This window comes from Aulonocara stuartgranti (assembly GCF_965226115.1).
Source record: "Aulonocara stuartgranti genome assembly, chromosome: 5".
NCBI lineage: Eukaryota > Metazoa > Chordata > Actinopteri > Cichliformes > Cichlidae > Aulonocara > Aulonocara stuartgranti.
The window spans coordinates 17,387,112-17,412,093 of NC_138943.1; the positions used below are offsets into that span (position 1 = coordinate 17,387,112).

At 38.5% G+C, this 24,982-nt stretch overlaps 2 protein-coding genes and 1 long non-coding RNA gene across 5 annotated transcripts in view; 1 reads left to right on the plus strand and 2 right to left on the minus strand.

The window, feature by feature from the left end:
• Window positions 1-661: 661 nt before the first annotated feature.
• On the minus strand, window positions 662-7,026 carry LOC309706292. Its single transcript, XR_014276710.1, has 3 exons — window positions 6,914-7,026; window positions 6,577-6,701; window positions 662-854 (listed from the first exon to the last, which is right to left on the minus strand). It is a non-coding gene; the product is annotated as an uncharacterized lncRNA (long non-coding RNA).
• A 1,832-nt stretch (window positions 7,027-8,858) lies between these two features.
• mrps16 (mitochondrial ribosomal protein S16) lies at window positions 8,859-12,475 on the minus strand. Its single transcript, XM_082533954.1, has 4 exons — window positions 12,320-12,475; window positions 12,107-12,137; window positions 9,858-10,124; window positions 8,859-9,409 (listed from the first exon to the last, which is right to left on the minus strand). Exons 2-4 carry the CDS (start codon window positions 12,117-12,119, stop codon window positions 9,282-9,284), a joined length of 408 nt encoding a protein of 135 aa, XP_082390080.1. The 5' UTR covers window positions 12,120-12,137; window positions 12,320-12,475; the 3' UTR covers window positions 8,859-9,281.
• A 91-nt stretch (window positions 12,476-12,566) lies between these two features.
• Window positions 12,567-24,982, plus strand: part of pax7a (paired box 7a) — a 57,855-nt gene continuing 45,439 nt past the window's right edge. For all 3 annotated transcript variants that reach the window (XM_082533950.1, XM_082533952.1, XM_082533951.1), the window contains exon 1: window positions 12,567-12,688. The gene's annotated coding sequence lies outside the window, so the exon portion shown is untranslated. The remainder of the gene's footprint in view (window positions 12,689-24,982) is intronic.

Here is a 24,982-nt window from a genome sequence, read left to right on the forward strand (position 1 = left end):
TTTGTTCTCTGTTGTACTAGTGCCTGTTACAGCTGTTTGAGTACTTTGTTCTGGGGATGTTGGAGTAAAACTAGTGCTTTCTGAAGTGACTGCGGAAGGCGAACTGGAGGAAGTCTCTGAAGTTGTTGTGGAATGGTCCATGTTGGTAGTTAGAGTAATTTCATTGGTGGTGACTGGTGGGACAGACTCTGTAGACTGTGTTGTTCCTGTTTGGGTCATTGTTGTAATAGAAGTTGTTGGTGATTCAGGGTGTGCTGATGTCATTGTCTCAGAAGTCTCAAGAGTTGTTGCTTTGTTCTCTGTTGTACTAGTGCCTGTTACAGCTGTTTGAGTACTTTGTTCTGGGGATGTTGGAGTAGAACTAGTGCTTTCTGAAGTGACTGTGGAAGGTGAACTGGAGGAAGTCTCTGAAGTTGTTGTGGAATGGTCCATGTTTGTAGTTAGAGTAATTTCATTGGTGGTGACTGGTGGGACAGACTCTGTAGACTGTGTTGTCCCTGTTTGGGCCATTGTTGTAATAGAAGTTGTTGATGATTCAGGGTGTGCGGATCCGATTGTCGCAGAAGTCTCAAGAGGTGTTGCTTTGTTCTCTGTTGTACTAGTGCCTGTTACAGCTGTTTGAGTACTTTGTTCAGGGGATGTTTGAGCAAAACTAGCGGTTTCCAATGTGAATCTTACTGAAGAGAGTGAGCTTGATTTTTGTTGATTCACATTTATGCTATTAAGTTGAATTTCTGAAACAATGCTTTTATTCCTTGCAAACTTAATATTTAAGAGACTCTTCCCCTTATAGTTGTCCAGAATTTGTGGATGTGGCAATGTTTTGTTGTCTTGATCTTCTTTATTTTGATATCCTGTTGAAGGAGACAGTGTTTAAAAAACTATTTGTCAATGCACTTTAAAACAAATCCCATCACATTTGGAAATTCATGTCAAGATAGGCCGTAGGTCGATGATCGATTTTGTAATCGTATCAGCAGACCTGCGACCATATGTTCTGGACACTCGGGTAAAGAGAGGGGCTGAGCTGTCAACTGATCACCACCTGGTGGTGAGTTGGATCAGGTGGCGGGGGAGGACGCTGGACAGACCTGGTGCACCTAAACGCATAGTGAGGGTGTGCTGGGAACGTCTAGCAGAGGCCCCAGTCCGCGAGATCTTCAACGCACACCTCCGGCAGAGCTTCGACAGCATTCCGAGGGAGACTGGGGACATTGAGTCCGAATGGACCATGTTCAGAGTCTCCATTGCCGAAGCTGCTGCATTGAGCTGCGGCCGCAAGGTGGTGGGTGCCTGCCGTGGTGGTAATCCCCGAACCAAATGGTGGACACCAGAGGTGAAGGGAGCCACCAGGCTGAAGAAGGAGTCCTATCGGGCTTGGTTAGCCTGTGGGACTCCGGAGGCAGCCGACAGGTATCGACAGGCCAAGCGGAATGCGGCTCGGGCAGTGGCTGAAGCAAAAACTCGGGTGTGGGAGGAGTTCGGAGAGGCCATGGAAAAAGACTTTCGGACTGCCTCGAAGAGATTCTGGCAAACCGTCAGACGTCTCAGGAGGGGAAAGCGGTGCTCTACCTGCACTGTGTATAGTGCTGGCGGAGCGCTGCTGACGTCGACTGAGAAAATTGTCAGGCGGTGGAAGGAATACTTCGAGGACCTCCTTAATCCCACTGACACGTCTTCCGAGGAGGAAGCAGAGTCTGGGGATGAGGGGAATGACCCGCCAATTTCCGGGGGCGAGGTCACTGAGGCAGTTAAACAACTCCTTGGTGGCAGAGCCCCTGGTGTTGATGAGGTCCGCCCCGAGTTCCTGAAGGCTCTGGACATTGTAGGGCTGTCCTGGTTGACACGCCTCTGCAATGTTGCGTGGAGATCAGGGGCAGTACCTGTGGACTGGCAGACCGGGGTGGTGGTCCCCATCTTTAAGAAAGGGGACCGGAGGGTGTGTTCCAACTACAGGGGGATCACACTCCTCAGCCTCCCTGGGAAAGTCTATGCCAGGGTGCTGGAAAGGAGAGTTCGTCCGTTAGTCGAACCTCGGATACAGGAGGAACAATGCGGTTTTCGTCCTGGTCGCGGAACACTGGACCAGCTCTTTATCCTCTCCAGGATACTTGAGGGTGCATGGGAGTTTGCCCAACCAGTCTACATGTGTTTTGTGGACTTGGAGAAGGCATTCGACCGTGTCCCTCGGGGTGTCCTGTGGGAGGTGTTGCGGGAATATGGGGTGTCTGGCCCATTGCTACGGGCCATTCGATCCCTATACAACCGTTGCAAGAGCTTGGTTCGCATTGCCGGCAATAAGTCGGACTCGTTCCCGGTGGGTGATGGGCTTCGCCAGGGCTGCCCTTTGTCTCCGGTTCTGTTCATAATTTTTATGGACAGGATTTCTAGGCGCAGCCAAGTGGCGGAGGGCTTTCGCTTTGGTGGCCTCAGAATCTCATCTCTGATTTTTGCAGATGATGTGGTTCTGTTGGCTTCATCGGGTGAGGGCCTCCAGCTCGCACTGGAACGGTTCGCAGCCGAGTGTGAAGCAGCGGGAATGAGGATCAGCACCTCCAAATCTGAGGCCATGGTTCTCAGCCGGAAAAGGGTGGAGTGCCCACTCCGGGTCGGGGATGAGTTCCTGCCACAAGTGGAGGAGTTCAAGTATCTCGGGGTCTTGTTCGCGAGTGATGGGAGAAGGGAGCCGGAGATCGACAGACGGATTGGGGCTGCAGCTGCAGTAATGCGGACGCTGCACCGGTCCGTCGTGGTGAAGAGGGAGCTGAGTGTAAAAGCGAAGCTCTCAATTTACCGGTCGATCTACGTCCCTACCCTCACCTATGGCCACGAGCTGTGGGTAGTGACCGAAAGAACGAGATCGCGGATACAAGCGGCAGAAATGAGCTTCCTCCGAAGGGTGGCTGGCCTCTCCCTTAGAGATAGGGTGAGAAGTTCGGCCATCCAGGAGGGGCTCAGAGTAGAGCAGCTGCTGCTCCACATCGAAAGGAGCCAGCTGAGGTGGTTCGGGCATCTGACAAGGATGCCCCCTGGGCGCCTCCTGGGTGAGGTGTTCCAGGCATGTCCCACCGGGAGGAGGCCCCGGGGCAGACCCAGGACACGCTGGAGAGATTATATCTCTCGGCTGGCCTGGGAACGCCTTGGTATTCCCCCGGATAAGCTGGAGGAGGTGGCTGGGGAGAGGGAGGTCTGGGCCTCTTTGCTTAGGCTGCTGCCCCCGCGACCCGGCCCCGGACAAAGCGGATGAAGATGGATGTATGGATGGATGTCAAGATTTATGACAACTGAGACAGCCATTGTTCAAACTGTGAGAAAGTTGTCCTTTGATTGTTTACTTGACAATTTAATCCTCTGCCCAACAATGTAGCCATAAAGTTCAAATTCGAGTTAGTTCTGATGGTAGAGTCACATCAGACATATCAACTGTTTTCTTTACCATTGGTTTCTGAATGTGTGAATTTGAAACAACTTCTGAAGCACTTTTCAGATTCTGAGGTTAAAAATGTGATTCTTGAACACATACCATTTAGAATTCTAAAGAATATAGATATTGTTTTTTCATACATGTGAACCCTGCAATAGACTATAACCTATCCTGCTTCTTGTCCTATGACCACTGAAATTGCTTCCCCCATTGCAATCTTTCATTTTGTTAAGTGGATGGATAAGGTCATTCCACCATTAGACAATTTTTAAATAGGGGCAAATTCATGGCTACACTCAATTATATGTAACCTCACAGTAGTTGCCCATCAACTGATCATCAGCTAGCAATGCAGCAACATAAAAAATAAAGTAAACCTACTACAGAAGAGACGCAAACAGTGGAAAACCGCTGTTTACAATGGCTGAGTCAGCCGTAATGTAGAACGACTTAAGGCCATTCACGCAAAACAGTGCAAAGCAGGTAAAGCATTATATTAAGAATTATGTGTACAGAAATACACTCCAACGTTCTGCAGGTCTATTAATAAGTAGCTTGAAATTTTCTTGAAGGAAGTTCAACCATTTGGTGAATTCCATGATTTAATTTGTTTTTTCCATCATGATTACAACTGTTTATTGTGGTACAAATGAACAGAGGTGGGACCAAGTCATTGTTTTGCAAGTCTCAAGTAAGTCTCAAGTCTTTATCCTCAAGTCTCAAGTCAAGTCTCAAGTAATGTCAGGCAAGTCAGAGTCGAGTCTCAAGTCACTGGTGTAAAAGTCCGAGTCAAGTCACAAGTCTGAAATTTTGAATTTCAAGTCCTTTCGAGTCATTAAAAAAAACGAAAAAAAGCATGTTGCAGTTATGCTAAATGTAAATATTAGACCATGTAATTTTTAAATCTGTGTTTTTCTCAACACATGACAAAATAGTGAACTTAGAAAATATACACAAATTGTGAAATTGCACCTCTTTAGAATGCAGCTCAATTAAACCTAGCTCCAAGAATAATTTTCACCAACAGTTCTGAGATAAGCTGCATGTTATTCTTGGATGCGGTTGTAGGACCGGCTTTAAAATCGCATGACAAAAATATCATACACATTTAAAAAAAAACTGCATCACCAACGTAGCCTGGACAACATTTGCTAGTTAGATGAAGTCAGCTATCTCATCGTAGCATATTTATATGCATATTTATAAGCATATGGTTCTTGGAGTGAGTGCATACACTCATGAAGTTTAGTAACTTCCGGTCTCTGCAACAAGCCCAGGTACAGTTTACCGCCGGATGGGTACAGGACCTTGAAATGCACCGTGTAGAACGAAAGACCATCGTACGTATCATAAGTTTACCAGTCTCACAAATCGTCGTCATAAATACACATTCCTTAACCGTTTATTAATAGGACCTTTGAGCTCAACGGTAATTAATTAGTAGTGGAAATAATTTCTGGTACGCATCACAGAAATGTAGCAGTGACAATAATACTGTATGCTGTAATCGTACTGGGCAATTAGTGATACAAAAAACCTGTTTTATCCTGTGAATAAAAGTATATGTTTTTGTCACTGTACCATAATAACAGAAGCGAAACGCAATATTGTGTCAGGACAATTCACTATTTATGCACAATAAACAAAGGAGCATAGCACGACAATTTCTGTTCAGCGCCAGACTTGCTTGTAACCTATATCACCAATTATGTTAAGAAAAATGACGCATTAACTACAACAGCAGACTGACCTTTGTGGAAATGCTTGGAGCAGACTAACCTATGAGCTGGAGTGTTCTGGGACGTTATATTTGATCTTTGAATGGCTGCAATCCAGGCCATCCGTCGCCTGTTTGTCACTTCGGAAACATGGCTCGAACAATTTCTCTTAAACGTCGTAATCCGATAACAACCGATCTCTTTACCCGTCGGCTTCCCGTGGCTGTCATGCGACCGGCTATTGCAGTTAATAATACAACGGCTTCTTGACCTTTTTGTGTTTCTTTTTATCTCTGTGTAACTGATTTTAATTGAAAGCCTGCGTGCGCTAGTACTTCTTGCCACGAGTTCCCAGAATCCTTTGCGGTTCTACCCGTGAATGACGTCACATTTTCAATCTCTATATAATATGCGTGTTAAATTTTATATTTGGGGTGAAATATCAAGTCTTTTCAAGTAAACCGGTTCAAGTCCAATTCAAGTCCCAAGTCATTGGTGTAAAAGTCCAAGTCAAGTCACAAGTCTTAGAACATTTTTTCAAGTCAAGTCTAAAGTCATAAAATTAATGACTCGAGTCTGACTCGAGTCCAAGTCATGTGACTTGAGTCCACACCTCTGCAAATGAATAACTATTCTTCCAACACTGATTTGTGCAGAAATTACTTATCTCTGGTACATAATGTCCATAAAATGCTTATATTCTTATCAGACATTTTCTTCAGTATTTAACTGAATATGCCAATCACTCTCTGGTCTGTTTCACTTGCTACTTTTTCTTTATTATATGAAATTTAAGTTTAACCCATGAAACCATACATTCCAGTCTGATTGATTTACAGTTATGCATCTGTAAATCTGCAAGTGTGGCACAGATTTTTTTGAATAATAGCTTCATCAGATGTATTTAATAAAATATTCATTCAAATGACTTGAAATTAAAAGAAAAACACAAAAAACACAGAAATTATATTTTGGCTGTATTTCTTTCTTTAAAAATAAGAAATCCATTTATCTCATATTAGCTTTAACCGCTGTGAAAGGAGTAAAATATATGCTCACACCAAGAAGCAGTCATTCTATTTGCTGGTGTTTTAAATTATATTTACAGTTATTCCCAAAGAACTACCACTACTAAAATTAATTGTCACAACATTTCAGTGGCAAAGATGTATTTCCCATGAGCATGCCTAACAAGTATATATATATATATATATATATATATATATATATATGTATATATATATATATATATATATATATATATATATATATATATATATATATATATATATATGTATATATATATATATATATATATATATATATATATATAGATATATATAGATAGATAGATAGATAGATAGATAGATAGATAGATAGATAGATAGATAGATAGATAGATAGATCTTTTTTAAAAAAAAACCTCACACTTACCTTTGTTTTGTGCAAAAAACACACATAATGCAATGAGCACTATGACCACCAAAATAAGTACTATAAGAAAGGTGAAATCCCTCCTCCGGCCATAGAATTGCAGCTGAGTCCACCTTGTCATTTTCCTGTGCATTCAGATGATAATTCCAAACATGAAAATATGAGATATTTCAAGCTCTATAATGTCTTTTACTCCATAAATACATGTAGGCAGACTGTTGTTACATGCTGTGTAATTTTCAGACTGGCAGTATACTGCTTACAATATCCTGTCTAAATTGTCTGTTATTTTATAGCTATGCTCCTGTCAGCACTTGCAAGCCCTATAAACACTTACCTGTTAGTATCGGATCCACTGTATGTCTCATCAGTGATCAACTGGTCAGCTTAGGCGGTTACTGATTGTCCCCTCCCTAAGCAAACTTTTTTATGTACTGTGGTATGGCATTGCAATCATTTATGAAGTTCCTTGGAACTCACACCCTGTATATGATACTTTCGAAAGTCCAGAAAACTGACTCAAGTGAGATCAACAAGGTGTAGGTGGGTGAGGCTGGGTTTGGATAGATGTGATTTTCTTTTCTTTCTTTCTTTTTAAACCAGTATTGGATGTAGCCAATGCTACACTGCTAACCACTGTTTAGTGTCACTAATTATACACTTATTGTTTTCAAATGAATGTTCCTATGTACTGTCAAAGGACAGAAAAATATTTAACAAGATAAATTCTTTTAAATTTGCTTTAAAAACCCACTTGTTTCAAGTTATGTGTTATTTACGTAACACTATATCAGTGCATATACTGTATGTGTTCACATTTATTTAGCACCTTTATAGACTCACCGATCACTAAAAGCTTTAGACGTCTGTATGTTTAGTGTCTTCTAGAATAGCAAGTTTATATTCCCGCTGTTTATCCATCATGTGACTTTTTTTTAACTTTCTTAAGGATTTTACAGGAAATCAACTAATGGTACTTACATCATGTAAATTTAAGTTATGAAGTGATTATTAAGAGAAATGCACTGTTGTATTAGAACAGCTATTAAAATTAGCGTTTTTTTAATGCATTTGGCAACTAGTCTTTTATATTCCTTGTTTTTAACAGTTACTTTAATTCTCTTTTGACACTCAACACATGATGGTGAGCATGACTAACTCTTTACTCTTTAGAAATGTTATAAATGAGACTTATAGATAAGATGTTTAAATGACGGAATAAAGCCTTTTTAAAAATAGAAAGGTAAACATGATCCCACATGATTAAAAATGGATCTCAATAGCAGCAAGAATAAAAAAGCTGCGATGAGATTAAACACAATAGTTTCTGAGTTTAACGTCATAAGACATTTAGTCCACACCTCTGTTTGCTTTTAGAAAATAATTTCTGAAACACTACTCAACAAGAAATATTTTTGTTTGATATGTCATGGAAGACTGCACTTTTTGTTTCAACTGTTTTAATTAAGAACAATAATTCAAAGTTACACGGGTTGCCCTGCGGCTCAACCAAGTCACTTTTATTCCACAGTCCTGAAGGAAGTCAAGCAATATCAAAAGCCGCAATACTTCAGTTGTGGAATTGTTTATGCTGTATTTTCAAATGGTCACCTGGGCGTTGTCAAGTGGGTACTAACTCACATCAGTATTCTTATCACTGCCTGACTGACGCATGCCATAGTGGTGCAGTATTGACCAATCCAAGATAAAAAAAAAAAAACATTAAAGTCTTAGCATGCGACACACAGAATAAGCAGCTGTTTAAAAAAAAAAAAAGTCACTGCTTATTATGAACTTTGGTCCGGTTACATCATTAATGGCGGTCCTTTGGTTTTTTTTAAAAACAAAGAATAGTGACTATATGTACAAATTGGAGTGTTTATGTCGCAAAAGATGATGAACGTGAGCTTTGCTGTGCTCTGCAAGTAATAATACAAGTCAGTGTTGCACGTATAAATCCATTGATATCTGAATTCGATCTGTAAATATTGAATGAGAAACTGTTGCTATGCTGTTTAATTTAAAACAGAAAAAGGACTGCTGCAAAGTGGTTCCAAAAACAGAGCCTGGCTTTACGTGACATGTGTCCCAAGCCATAAAGTGTCATGACACAGTCAGCAAACACAGGGGTGGAGAATTATCAATTAAACTCCGGCAGCAATCATACTAACAAACGCACCTTTTTTTTTTTTTTTAATTACTTTCTATTTGATACAACTGATTGTGTGCAGATTCAAATACACAAAGGAAGAGAAAAGAAGAATGAACACTGACCAAAGAAGGATGGAATGATTTCAATATTTATGAATCCATTTCAAAGTAAACAAAACAAACTGATATTCATTAAAAATGCTTTGTTAGCGTGAATAAGCAATAAAGGCCTTCGTTAAGACACAGGATAATAAATACAATCTGCAACTAAACCCCAAATAGACGCAGTTATATTGAAATACTTTAATTAGGTCTCATAAAACACCATATGCAAACTGCTGCTGTCTAAAATTATATAACTGTATTAAAGAAAAAGATGCAATTTTATGAAGCATCTGATCAAAAATTAATCACATGAAGAAGCTACTGACAGAGCCAAAACTACAATATGACATATTTTGAGTTTTCATGAACAGTTCACACAGCAAGTCAAATTAGTGAGTTATTTTTCAAAATAATTGTGGCAACTGGATGGTCACGCAAAGTCCACAGCTTTAACTCTCAACATCAGCCTGCTTCTGTCCCTCTTTCGGAGATTCCTCTGTTTCTGTCTCCATTTGGGCTCCTCGGCGCTCTGCCTCTGTTATTGTCATGGGGTGAAGAGGGAAAAATCCGGCCAACCCTACAAAAGATAGGTGAAGACGACAACATTCACAATAAGTATTTCAAACAATACAGAGGAGACAGGTAAATATCCTAACATCTTCTTTAACTTAAGGATAATGACTAAAAAAAGGATAATAAAAAAGAGATAGTATTATCTAAATACTGACAATTTTCACTTTGTGTTTTCAGTAGGAATTTACAATCTATTGATGCTAATGTCATCTGAGGGCACAGCAAACACATCACAGTACAAAAGTCGTAATTTAGAGTGTGTGCAAAGCAATTAAAGATTACAAAACCTGGTGAAGAAAAAGTAATAAAATGCTAAATAAATATTGTCTAATAGGTGTAGATGCCTACAAAAAAAAAAATCAGGCGTAAACCAGTTCTCAGGAACAGAATGACAATAAAATTTCCCAATGATGAAGACTTCAAAAGAACACGTTTATGCAGCAAATACACACCCAGGAGTTTGGCAACCGGCTTTGTAGGGTGTGCTCCACATCCAATCCAATACTTGATTCGGTCGAAATTGAAACTGACAAGTTTCTCGTTGTAGATGTTCGGAAGCGGGTCGTAGGAACCCAGCTGCTCAATATATTTACCATCTCTTGCCCTTTTGTTGTAAGCTGCCACAATGCGATAAAATGGTCTGTTAGCCTGTTTGTGGCCCGCAAGAGCGAATCGAATCACAACGTGACCTCCGTGGTACTTCTTTAGTAGGAGTGATGCTAAAGAAGAAAATAAGCATCAAAAGCATTGTCAAAGACAGGAAAACATGACTTTCTTTAATTGTTACATACCCATATATGTAAGTATATGTTATACTATTATAGGCATTCAACTACCAAATACAGAAACACATTAAAATCTTACTTAGCACCCACTGTTGTCAACATCTTTGCTGCTTTAAACAAAATTACTTTCTTAAACAATATGAAGCAATGGGAAGACCAAATTTGAAAAGTTCTCTTGCATTTTATTTTTGTTATGTATTCAGGTTTTGTTGAATCCGTTGCTTTTCCCCTTTTTCGTGAAACAATCCCTGCTTCTGCCCTGCACATAAACTCTACTTATATTAAATGTTCTAACTAAGATTAACCTGTTTTAGAGGCAAATATAGCCCAGTATTGCTTCTCATGTGAAAGGATTTAGTTCTTTATGCATTTTACATAAATTTTAATCATTCTAATTGTTTCTAATAATTTCTAATTGTTTGAAGGAAAAAGAAGAAGAATTGAACAGTAAACCATGATTTTTGTTTCTTAGCATAATTCATATTAATAACCTTTGCATGACTTTACTTGCATTTAATCAACCCCACTAAGTGCATGTCTTTGGACTGTGGGAGGAAGTCGGCATACCCAGAGAGAACCCACTCAAACACGTGGACACAGAAACTTAGGATATTCTTGCTGTGAGACAACAGTGCTAACCACCATGACAGCATGCTGCCAACTAAAAAGTGTAATGTTCTCATATACTCTGACAATAAGCGTGATATTTACAAAACAAAAAAAAAAAAGGCACATACTGGTATGCTGTCAAAATAATTTTGAACTTAAGCAATTGTGTTACACTAATTGCACTACTCAGTTTTGCAGTTGTAGTTTGTATAGTTTTCTAAGACTTTGTGTAACTTTTCTTTCGTTACTTTTTATCTTTTTTGCAGCTGATAAAAGTGTAATCTATGACGCAAATTGCGCAAATTTACCAAACAATGAACTCATTGTCATGCTCAAGAAACTAGTTTGAGAGGATCTGAGCTTTGCCCCAAAGTGAGTCTGAGCAATCAGAAGATGGGTACACTGTGGTCTTAAAGGGATGGACACGATCAACAACAATGTTCAGGTACACTGGCATTTAAATTATGCTTAATTAGTACAAAGGGGCCTGAAAATGAGCTGAGAAAATGTCTCCCATACAATTCCACCATCACCAACAGCCATTGGTACAAGGCAGGATGGATCCATGTTTGCATGTTGTTTACAACAAATTCTGAGCCCAGATCTTCTATTTTCCAATTTTGGTGAGTCCATGTGAAGTGTAGCTTCAGATTCCTGTTCTTAGCTAAGAGTAAATGGGAATCAGTGTGATCTGCTGCTGCTCTGGCCCATCTGCTTCAAGGTTCAACGTGTTTTACATTACACACGTTCTCCTACATGTTCTCCCCCCCAAAATATTCAGACCAGCCCATCTGGCACCAACACCTATGCCACATTCTTCCACATTCTGATGCTCGGTTTGAACAGGTCTACCCATATGGAAAATAAACAGTAAAAACTTATAAAAGACTCGCATAAGATAGGGCCTGCTTCATATAGTGAATCATATAAGGCTTATATGATTTACTCATGAAAGTGGCCACTTTCTCATTACTTTCATATATTGTTTTAGTACATATTCAAAACATACAAGTTTCATTTATATAATTTTTCAAGGGATCTTATGTGTGTTTTCACTCTTGTATGCTTTTCATACAAGTTTCACACAAGACAGATACAAACTTTATAAGATTTATATATATCTTTTCCATATGGGTATATGCCCACATGGATAGAGTTTCTGCCATGTGATTGGCACATTAGAGATTTGCATTAATAAGCCGTATACCTAAAAAGAAAAAAAAAGGTATGATGGTGAGAATTATAGGGTCGAGTTCATACTGACCACAACAATTGGGGGGGAAGCCTGTTAAGACTTGGATACTCACATAAATGTACCATGGTGTCTGCGGAAATATCCTGCAATAGGCAAAGAGTCACATTTAAAACAAAGTGTAAATAGCTATATTTTATAAATAACACATGACTGTTAATAATCCTGAAAAATATAATTAAACCACATCCGAAGAAAACCTGACTTTGCACAGGCTCTCCCGTTTTAAGAGCGATGGGTTTGAAAAATAAAAATAAGCAAAACTTACCTCAGAGGACGCGTGTAGGACGTAAAGACAACTCTTTTCAGATGCCGCCGCTTTTTAACTCCTTGCACAGATGATGTATTAAACGATAAGAAGCGTATGTTTTCCCCCGGAGAGACAGTGTGACTTTCCTTTAGGGCGCCGCCATGTTTTAAAAGGAAGTTACGTACGGCGGCGTAATTTCATCCCCGGGACGCTAGATGGCGGAGTGGCATTGCTGTCCGCTGAACCACCGTCTACAGAAGGCCCGCACCAGCTATTAATCTGTGCAAGAAAACTAAAGTTAGTAGGGGAGTTCATGTATCAAACTGCAGTATTTCCTGAGTCATTCTGGAGAAAAGACAGCCTGTGAAGTGCCTCTAGAACGGCAATGTAAGTAATTACACATCCACGAATGTTTATAATGCAGGTCATTTAGGACCGAGGCACTTCAGGGAGAGGCAGAAGTCGTAATAATCCTTATGACAGTAAAAGTAGACATCAGACATAAAACATCATACATACATACATCACATTGCTTATTCAAGCCAATATATATTTATTTTTTAACAATTATTTTCTAAACATTGTCCATTTTGCATCTTACAACTTTCAAACAGTACAATATTACTCTCACAGCCATCAGGATATTAAATACCACCTTGCGCGTTAATTGCAATAGATGGTAGTGTGTTCATTATTTTATGTATATTTTTTTTTACCCTTTTTATATGTCCTTTTTTCTCTTCCTTATAGTTATATTCATTTTTGTCTATATTTTTTTTTTCAATGCCGCAGCACTGGCACATAATTTCTACAATAAAGATATTATGATTCTGATTCTAAATTACAGGGACTACAAATGTAAAGTGTAATTCAATGGAACCAAAAAATGACCACAAAATTGTACTCAGGGAGAGTACTCAAATTCTCAGTGCTTTTGCTGATTTTATCAATAAATAAAACACAGATTTTAGAGCTTCGTGCTCTGTATTAATTATATTCATTCTATTCAGGGGATGAATAGGCCTACATCAACTGTGAATACACCTAAATGAATACCCAATTGAACCTGAATGAATATTGACAATACGAGCCATTTCATTTATGATTATGAGTTGGTAAATATTATCATCTATCACTCAAAGTAACACTCTCTGGGTGCAACATCATTGCGAGTCATGTAATTCTTCTCATCCTGCCTGTAATTTCCACTTAACACATCCTGCATGAGCAGCACTTTGAGTTTCAAATGAGTTTGGCAGAGTTCCTGAGAGTGATCATGAATTTGGTGGTGGGGGGGGGGGGGGGGGGGGGGGGGGGGGTCATTGCTTTGCCTGACGTGTCCCAAGTTTTCTGGCTACTCATCGCCCAACTGCTCCCCCGCCACTGCTGGTCTCGGAACATGGTGATTTCACACTCCTGTTGTGTAAGCCTTGTTTTTCTGTGAGTGTGTGTGACACACATGTGAGGAGAGGTCACCAAAGACACACAAAAAGAGATGGGCCCTTGTTTGTAATTCTGCAAATGTCCAACTATTGCTGGATCACTCAGAGCCCGCAATCGGTTAAAAGAGATGTTACTCAAGAATATGTTTTTCATTTGCTTTTTTTTTTAATTGTTTATATGCCACATTTTGCTCTCAAAAAATCACTTGTACAAGAATGAATCAAAACTAGGAATCATTCATCCATGAAGCATTACATCTGTGTATGCTGCAAAATATTTTACAAGTAAATAAAGACAATGCTCTCCAGAGTTCCAAAAATGAAAAGCATTTAATGGTATACTGTGTTGAAAACGTATATAACTGACTTAATTTATAATTATCATAACCCCTAATTCTTTAATTTGACAGAATAACAAGATTTCAAGCATATTAGTTTAAAAAGATTTGAAAATTTTGTGATTTTGGTTTGTCACAGAAATAATTTCAACACTTAAAACCCTTTCTTGTCAACACACATCATTGGAATTTGGATCATTACTGAGTGACCATGTTTTTTTCCTTCTGTGTAAGAATCTGAATATGAATAGAGGCTTTACACAGTTAGGCAGCAAACAAAATGCATCTTACATGGTGAATCGGCAATGCATGATTATCTGAACGGTGACATTGATTCTAGTTGTGGCTCACTCTCTCGTGAGGACCCCATGCTCTTTGGGATACCAAGACGAGTTGTTCGTCCTCTAATCATCTGTGACAGTTCAGTTAGAGACGCTCAGATGACCAGATATTTTTCTAAGAAGAAAGCAAGAGGAGTCTGCTTTAAATGAAAGAGGCTGCTCCAGTTGTTTAAGCCATACATGTCTGGATTTAATTTGATTATGGGGAAGACCCTACTAGTGTACTCAAAACTTAGCTTTCACGTTGTGTCCTTTACAAAAGCGCCTGCCTTTAAGTGCAATATATAGGCAATATTTACATTAGAGTTGCAAAAAAAAAAGCATGCTTTCCTCTCTATGCAATATAACAGGATACATCTTTTGGCATAATTGTTTACATGACTAGAAAAATTTGAAAAATCAATCTTAATTTATAACCTCAGACTAGAATGTTTTTGACTATTTGAAACACTACAGTACTAGGTGATTTTTACATTTCAACTTTATTCACTAAATGTCTCACACTCAAAGACAAATTTCCAGTACTGGACCGGATAGACATTCACCCACCACTGAAATAGACACACTTGTTCAATTGCTTGTTAATGCAAATAGCCAATCACATGACAGAAAAACCTGCTGAAATTCAAATTGAGTTAGAAGAAAGGTGATTTAAGTGACTTTGAACATGATGGCATTTTTTAATGCCAGATGGGCTGGTCTGAGTATTCCATAAATTACTGATCTGCTGGGATTTTCCCACACAAACCATCTTTAGGGTTTACAGAGAATTGTCCTTAAAAAGAGAAATTATTCAGTGATGGCTGGTGAGTTTTCTTGAACATGACATTGAGTTTACTGCACTCAAATGGCCTCCACAGTCACCAGATCTCAATCTAATAGAGCACCTATGGGATGTGGCAGAATGGGAGATTCACATGATGGAGCAACTGTGTGATGTTATCATTTCAATATTAAGGTTGTTTGATTTAGTGATATGAAAAAGTCATATCATGACATCATTGCTATAGCAACACCTTGTTTTTACATTCTCTAGTGTACACAACAGTAAGATAAGCCTAGGCTTATATACCAGTGAGAATGTAAAATGAGTCAACTAAGTATCAGTAGTTGCATTCCATATGTGATATGGATGGTTAGGGTGTGTACTACTGAAGACAAATGGCTTTAGACTTCACTTTAAGGGACAAATATCAGAATTCCCATGTACATCTTTGCAAGCAAGTACTCCCAAAATCTGTTTAAGTATTCAACTGAATCCAGAACTGCTTAAAGGTAGACTTATTTGCTGAAAGACACTAAGACTACCTTCTGTTGCAATCAGGTCCCTCCTTGAAACTGTCAGATACAATCAATGACATGTTATACATCTTAGAAAGATGGCCGTCTTTTCTATATTTATAGTCAAAGCACTGCAGTGTTTTTTTCCCTGTATATTTTGTTAAACCTGAAAATGTGAAATTGAAAATGTGCATAAAAGGAGAAGAATAAATCTCAAATCAAATCAAATCACTTTTATTGTCACATCACCTGTGCAGGTACACTGGTACAGTACACGCGAGGGAAATTCTTGTGTGCGAGCTTCACAAGCAACAGAGGTGTGTAAATCTTGATTGATCTTGGGGTTCTTCAGTTTTACTCCCCTATTCAGTTAAATGTCATTTGGGTTTGCATAAGAAAACTCACAGAGCCAGTCCAGAACCGGTCATGAACCGCATGACAAGATAAGCCAGGAGAGATCTTTATGTTAGAATAAGAGGTGAAAAGACACTGCAGATGTCAATTTTTCATTTCTTGCCTGTTAAACAATGTTGAGAAGTAAAGTCAACAGCTGTAACGAACATTTTCATCATATTTTCTTCACATCCCTAACGTAAACAAATATTGCATGTTAATAGGAAGAAAAAATATTTTTAGAACAAAATATAGCTGGATAGACGTGTTTTAATCAGTAAGCATGACCTAATCTTACCGTCTAGGATACCTCATAGGTCCTTTATTTTCCTGACTTTGTGTCAGGTTTCTTTTTAAGACTACTAATGTGCTGGAGGGACATTCAAAGAAACTTAGTTCCCTCTTTGTTCTCTAGCTGGTGTTTGACATAGGTCGTAATTTAAAGTATGGAGTATTATCTTGAGGTGGAGGTATTTTGAAGGAGACAGATGCAGCAGCTTCTCGTGTTAAAGCAAATTAATAGTGTGCATGTTATGCTGACCCTAATGAGCATTAAAGCAAATGTGCATGTAACTTAAGTTAAGAATAATATTTTAAACTCGGCAGTTTTACGTTCATATTCATAAGATTCATCAGTGTGGTTAGTCAGAATAATGGACCTTTTGAATCACAAGCACCGTGTGACTTCTAGACTGTCAGCTCTTTGTGATTTCCTCTGCTTTTTTAAGCATCTGTGTCCTTCTTGAGCGGAGATAGATGCTATGGTTGCAGAGAGCACCTAATGGAAAGACATGATTTGGTCACACATGGGGGGTCAAGTGATCTCTTTTTTCTGGAAGGATCTTTCAGATGGTTGTGCTGAGACTAATTGTGATTGCATGCAAAAAGGACGCATTGCTTATATCTTCACTAACAAAGAGACCTTTTCATTTTCTGTTTCTTTTTTCTAATATTTGTTAACTGTCACAGCCACAGATTAAAGAAAAGATGTTCTGTGTTCTTTGAAATTGAGGGGAATGTGTTTGTCTGCCTAAGTCAATAAAGTGTTGAATGTTCCAAGTAAAGCACAACTTGTTTCTTGTGAAAAATAGGGTGTACCCCTAATTCTAGGGTTTATCGTTCATTAATGTTCTCACTAAATGTTTTCTAATACAATTACATTCGCTCCAAAATGATGCCCTGGCTTCCTTTTTATGCAAAGCAAAGAAGAGTGTAAAACATATTTTGACTTGGACTTTATTGCAATCATTTTGATTTGGCCCAACACAAGCCCAACATTTTAAAACTATTATGTAGATTAAGTTATGTAAATGTTAGAAATTGTAGCCAGAGCGTTTTGAGATTCTGGCTCTTTCCTGTTTTGGATGATTTTTTTTTATTGTTATTTTAACATATGTTTTCACTGCATAACTTTCTTATGCTTTATGATGGGTTTCCATCTGACATCCATGCCATAAAATGCCATAGACTGCTGGCTTATTTGTGGTTTATAGGGTTTCTAAAGTAGAATGGGAGGCAGAGCTTTCAGCTATAAGGCCTCTCTTCTATGGAACCAGTTCCCAGTTTGAATTTGGGAGACAGACTCTCTTTACTTTTAAGATTAGGCTTAAATCTTTCCTTTTTGATAAAGCTTATAGTTTGGGCTGGATCAAGTGACCCTGAATCATCCCTTAGTTACACTCCAATAGGCCTAGGCTGCAGGGAACTTCCCATGATGTACTTTTTCTTCTGCAATCGTCTCTTTTTGCTCTCTGTGTTTAAACACCACTACTGTATTTAATCATTAGCAGTTATTAAACTCCAGCTCTCTGTCCTGCAGTTTGTTTTTTAGTTCTGGGTTCTGCCGGAGGTTTCTTCCTGTTAAAAGGGAGTTTTTCCTTCCTTTTTCAGTTTTAATGCTAAAGATGCTTCTCAGGGGAGAGGTGAAACATTTCCAAGAAACTTAAAGAAGTCCAATCGCTTTCTTTTCAAGATCCTGAAATTAAAGAGTTTATATGTGGAGAGTCAAGCACCTGATGGTGTAGTACTTGTCTGTAGGTGCTACGCAGAGCGTTGTAGACCCACCTGTGCATGTTGGATGTGTGTGTTGTCAAACACGGGCTATTCTGTTTGGTTTGCTGTTGCAGGCATTTTTGGTGCTTTTTGTCTGTCACTTTTATCTTAGTTTTTATTGCTACCTACTCTTTGTGGGGACCAACCAATCATCATTCCATCTACGTGTAATATCAGCAGTGTCAGCGCTTTGTGCTGGGTCACACAAGTGCATCTCTGTCATTGGTTGTTGTTCATTGCTCGTTTAGAATGAATTTACGCAATCCACTTCTCTGCATAGGCAAATAGCTAAGCAAACAGACACTAAGATTCGACCCTAAATCCCCAATCAAGCTCAGGAGACTGTTACAAGTTGGTCGCAGAAAACAAGAGGAAGGGGATGATAGCCAACAACTGGTTGTTTGCTGTTTTGTTCAGTTGTCTGTTACTATTGCAACAAGCTTGGTGGATGTGTCAGTGAGATTTGAAGTTTTTAGGAGAAAACTATATGAACATAAGTTGAAATATGATGTGTATTTTGTCAGACTGAGAGTTCTTGGTGCAGTTGTTCAGGTTGTGTTTCATTTATATTTACGTTTATGTAAATCTGCAACAAACCTGTGACAAGCCTGTGACACTATGAGTGCAGTGAGTTGTGTGTAGTCTATGTTCACATAGACGTACAGATGGAGAGAAAACTTTGGTTGGAAATTCAAGCTAACATTAATTTATTCAGTATAGAGGTTTAGCACAAGGTAAAAGTTTTTTTTTAAAAAGTCAGTAATTATACTACTGAATTTGTGAAGTTAACTAGTTGCTTGTTACAACCTAAAATGGCAGCGGGACACTATACTTATAAATGTAATTTTAAAAAATAAATAATGTGCAATAAGAAGACACTAACGCTGATTCAGAGTTCAGTTAACATATTGCATGTTTATGTAATTTTCTTTAGAGGTGAATTAATGTTTAACTGATACAGCGTGAGTAGAATTATTACCACTTTAATACCACTTTAACTGAAATCAAAAGGGACATGTAGCATTATTTCTCTTATTTAAAGTCTAAAAACTTCTAAAAAAAATTTCATGTTTTCCCCGTGGTCTCACTGGGTTGTCTCTCACTTCCCTGACTGCAAAAACATGCAGTCAGGGTAAAAGATTTTGTCTCCCTAACCGACTGACTGGTGACCTGTACAGCATGTACCCCGCCTCTCGCCCTATAGTAGCTATAGGTTCCATCCCCTCTGTGACCCTTAATTGGATAATGTGGAAAGAAAGTGGGTAGATGGAACTAAAAAAGAAATCATGTAAAATAAGGTGATATGTTAACTCATTTGGGCACTGATAACACCAGTTTCGATCAATAAGCTACAGACTGAGACTTCGAGACACATTTTTATTTCCTATTTATTTATTATTATTTTAACAGAATTGAAGACATTTCACAAACAGAAAAATCGCAGGATAATCATGTACTATCCAGTGTATGCCTGCATGATCAGCTCATTGTAAACATCCGCTTTCACCAAGACAATTTCTCAAAGCTTATTTCTCATAGGCAGTCTTGTGCAAAATAAAAAGAAACTTTGGCCTTGTGGCCATGTAGAAGAAATATGAATAGACAAAAAAAAATTTCAGTTTCCAGTGAGAAAATTGCTTTTTGATGGCCTTAACATCATATTTAGACCAAGTGGCTCTGTCAGAGTAAACGCTGATTGTAGAAAAGTAGCACATAGGATATTGTTTGTTTTACCTACTATGAAAAATATAGTTGCAGTAGAGAATCAGATTATGTATATATACTGCATATGAGGGATTGTTACAGACTAAACACTCGATATGCATTATATATTTATAATTAGCTTCATCTTAAATTGCTATAATACTAAAACATTTTATTTATTAAAGAGTGATGACTACAAACTAATTTGATATCACATAATATATTTTCCTAACAGTTTTTATCTGTTAAGAATCTTTACATTTACATTATATGGTTTTATTTCAGTAAAGAAAGTGAATAATTCTGCAGCACAGACCTGATCCAGCAAGCACATCTGGAGCATACATCCCTAAATCGCTGAGAGTACTTCTTTAATTAACATTTTTACTTCCTTTTTTTATTTCTGTGGTCATATCTTGGAAAGACACACATATTTTTTGCTACTTGTCTTTTGTAGAGTCCTATTGTGCATGCACAATGGCAACAGGGTAAAAACTGTGAACATTTACTTTAATGGATATGCTTTAGCTTATTAAGATACAAAAAGACGACTTAATCAACGGTTATATTTACATTATAAAACAGCCACTGGAAATGGATACGGCTGATTGAAGATAATGTTACATATTCAGTCAGCACATCACATTGTGATTTCTGCTATAACAGGTCATGACCTGCTTCCTGTGCTGCTGCTCTCCCCGGACCTCGGTTGGCAGAGCTGAAACGGCAGAGCCACACTGGTAGGTTGTGTGAGAGGACAAGTGGATTTGGCATGCACATCAGAGCGTGATACCCAAGCTTTTTGGTCCTATCACATGCCACACACACACACACTCACTCACACACACAGAAGTACAACACAGAGCATTTCTGGTCGTGTAAAATGGATTGTAACACTGGCCACTGTAATGAAATGATGCCAGCAACCCACAGTATTCCTTTACAGCAAACTCACTGAAGGTTTAAGAGTACTTTTCCTGTCCAGTGTTGTTATTACAACATGAAAAGAGAGCTGTAGCACCTTTTTAGTGTCTGCATTTCTTGTTTTTACATTTTTAATCATCCGCCTGTTGGGATCGATCAAACAGTAGTTCTTATGAGATTTCCCTTACATTTAATGTGCTGGACAGATCACAAATTAATTTAGTTTCAGCTCGAAAAAGTGAATTTTAGTTTAATTAGATCAATAAACAACTTTCTAATCAATAGAAAAGCCCCTCTGGATGTGTTCTAGTCAAACCTTTGAAGGGATTTTGAGGCAAGTGACGAATATCATCAAGGACAAATTCTTCCAAAATGCCAGTTGACTGATTTAGTAGCAGACATGTTCACGCATGCTTCAGGGAAATCTGTTCGTCTGTGATCTTCCACATTTAGGTGTTTGTGTAACCTGTTTATTGAACACCCAGTAGCAACGCAGAGATTTTTCAGTGTGCAACTGTAAAAATGCCCTTCTCCGAGGATACTGACACTAAACCAAGAGCAGCCTTATCTTAGGGACATCGTAGGCGGCCATGACAAGTTATACACCATTTAAAATGTTGCATTATCTCAATGCGTTTGTGCAGGTCTGAGGCAAATGATCAAAGACATGAGATCAGTGGTTGGCTATGACATGGTACCTTGTTTATGCAAAACTCAGAGTAGCAGGCATCGCATTAAACTCTCGCAACATCCTTACATAAACAGATGTTAAAGAAACGGGTGTATTCGAAATGGAAGTGTGATTTCGTTTGACAGTAAAACAGAGAGGACTCCTTTATTGGTTGTCTGTTGCGTTAAACAGAAGAGGGCAGGTGGGCTCTGCTGTGGGGCGATAAGAGCCTCGGGATATGAAGACAACAGGTCTCCTAACATATTGTCTAAGAGGGATAAAGGAGCACTGTTGAACTTTCTGAGGCTTTGAGGAGACAACAGTCATCATCAGAGCTTCATCATGTGCCTTGTATTTTATGCTTATTTGTCTCCAGTTGCTTCCTGGTTGTGAGATTCCTCTTATTTCATCACTTTATATTGTGTGTCTTTGTGCACTATCTCCACCCATCAGACTAGTTTTGGACTCCTTTCTCTCTATTCCAGACCTCTATCTACTGTGTCACATCACTAGATTTGCTGTTGGTGCCAAGTGAAGGTGTTACAGAAGATAAACAGAATTCACACTATAATGAGCAGTGACAGGATGTCACCCACTCTGCCACAGATCAAACCCCAGCCTGCTGCTTCTACCCTTGCACCCACCTGCACCCATCCAGCTGAGACCGCCCGTTTGTGTGATGTCACCTGCAAACCCCACTAATTTCCGCAGAAGCAATCAGTCAGCTGATTCTGCTGCAACAAGACGGCAACACGCACTTTCAGTTCTTCAAAACTTGGTCAAATCTGATTGCGTTGCCTTATTTTTACCAAGGGTGGACCGTCTTTTGTTTCTCACTTGCCAAGTCCTCTGATCTCTGTAAATCCACAGAGACTTGCCCCCTCTAAGTGGCCTTTAGCCGTGTTTGATCATCAGTTGAGTTATAGATTTCTCCATGACTCATAATTCAGGCGCCAGACTTAGATGTCAACGTAACACATGTTGTTTTTCCTCTGAGCCTGCCACACATTGTGTGTGAGCGCGGAGTGAGTGCATGGAGAGGAACAAGGAAGGGAAAGGATGTTGTTTGATATCTTTTTGCTCTAAAGCAGCACATAGCAACTTTTTTTGTCTTGCCCCAAAAGGAGGCTGTTTATTGGACCAGATAAGAGACAGATCAACTAAAGAGTGATTTTGTAGAGAAGTGAAGCAAAATTTTTCAGCTTTAACAGATTTTTTTCCCCTTGTTCTTATCACTAAAATCTTCTTAACCTCCAAAGATGGGAGTTAATTTTTCTTTAAAAGACTATTTCCAAAAGACAAAAGGCTTCTGCACACTATAGCTATTTCATGATTGTACATTTATTTCTGTTTTTCTTTTCCAAATTTGTTTTTCCAAACTCACTGGCTTACTTTTTACCTTTCACTGTTTCACCATGTCTCTTTATTTTTTATACACACTATGCACGGTTTGTATCGAGCCAGGATGAGACTGAGTTCACATGTTGGCTAATTTGTTCTGAATGAGTTTAAAGAATCGCTGCCTCCTTGCTCTCCTTATTAACCAAATGTCACCTTGTCAGACCCTACATGCCTGTTCACAGCTCCTCCCCCGTGCCACACATAATGAGATGAATATCTCACATCAGCTTTCTTTAATTACAGTTACAACACATCGTAAGCTTTTCACCAGTCTCCTCCTTAGAAGGCATTTTATACTCTCTCTATCCTGATAAAATAATTCCCATAAGGAAGTGATTACACATTTGGATAACTCTGCTGTGAAAATGTTTCAAGTTAACAAGGCAGTAGTGGAAGTGTAGCTCTCTCAAAGCAGCACGCTGTTTCATTAAGACCCCACCCCCCCACCCCCAGAGCCTTGAGCCTCACAGTGGAAGTAAACCATGAATTGGAGACATGGTGGTAGTAAAAATATTCAATATTCATGCAATGAACAACTTCCTTTTTGTATGTTATGGGTTGCAGTTTATTTAACAAAGTGAGTTCATGTACTGAGTATTTGTGCAGATGTAAGGTTATTCAAAAAAAAGAAGAACAGAATGTATGGAAGCTTGTTTACGCCACTTAAAACATTTTTTTGTGAGGCATCAAAGGTTCGGGTTATTATTATCAATTTACCAGACTTCTGAAAACAATCATTCAGTACTGAGAAAATATTGTGAAATAGTATATTGCTAAGTAGAAATTGTGAGATAATAACCCAGATTTTATATTTATGAATGGCAACAAATGTTTTTTTTTAAATAGGTGGCTGATATTTTATTTATTTTACTTTATATATATTTTTATTAAAAGTTCAGATTACTTTTCTAAAACTTTGTTATGTTTTGTGTGTAAGATCTAAATCTATGAACCGTTACTTATTTAGTTTCCAAATTTTGAGTCTTGAGTTTCTTTTGTTCCTTATAAACAGACATGATTTAAAAAAAAAAAAAAGAAAGAAAAAAAAAGAATGAGCAGCAGATATTGAAAAAAACAAAAAATCATCTAAATCTAAATATATTCAGCACACCGTTTGCTGTGTTCACCACACTCACCTAATGGAAGATAAAAGAACTGTTAAAATCTAAATAACAATAATGTTTATATCGACTTTGTTCAGCTCAGGAGCAGATAAAGCCTAAATTGGCGATGCCTCTCATCAAAGGTGTTTTCTCTTTTGTGTGCCTCAATGTGAAACCTAAATGCCGTGTATTGAGAGAATACGTGTAGATAGGAGGGTGGGGGAGTCTTCACCTACAAGCAAAAAAGAAACTTTGGTAATTGCCATAACACAAATAATGAGAGGCTATGTAGGAAAGTGTTTGAAGAGTGGTCCCGATCAAGATAAGATTGGAGACGATATCGTGAGAGAGAGGAAGTGTTTTTCTGTCTGCTGCCGCTAAAAGGAAACTGAAGTGACAGAGTTACTTATATGAGCTGTGCTAAACCCTGCAGAAACAACCAGGCTAAATGAAGTTTAGGGTGTGACAAGGACAAGCATGAGTCAGACTCCACTTAATGCATAATGCATGCATGCATTAGGGCTACAAAATTGTTGTTTGGAGCAACATGACGCTCTCAGAAAATTGCTTTTGTCCCTTTTTTGCTCATAAATCATTTGTTAGAAGTAGTGAAGCGGCAGTCGCCCACTAGTGGACATGCTACCGCCATATTTATGGCAGCTGATAATAATTTTAAACTAATATGAAAATCACTATTAAAAATACTCAAAATCTTTACCACAGTGTGACAGAGTTTCTGTATCACCAGAGGTCAAATTAAATCAAAGCTGCCATAAACATATATATGTATATATATGTGTATATATAATAAATAAATATACATCAGCATCTTTCTTCAACACCTCTGATTCTGTTCATATGATTCACAGCTCTCCTTGTGCAATACAGAATTAAACCTGCTTCTTTCGCTTTTTTATTCACCTCTTAAGTTGTGTGTTATTTTGCAAGCTTGTTGTGTTCCTTTTGCACAAATAAACCTGGCAAGCTATCAATGCATAAGGCAGTGCAACTTTTAACTGGGTGAAAATTGTT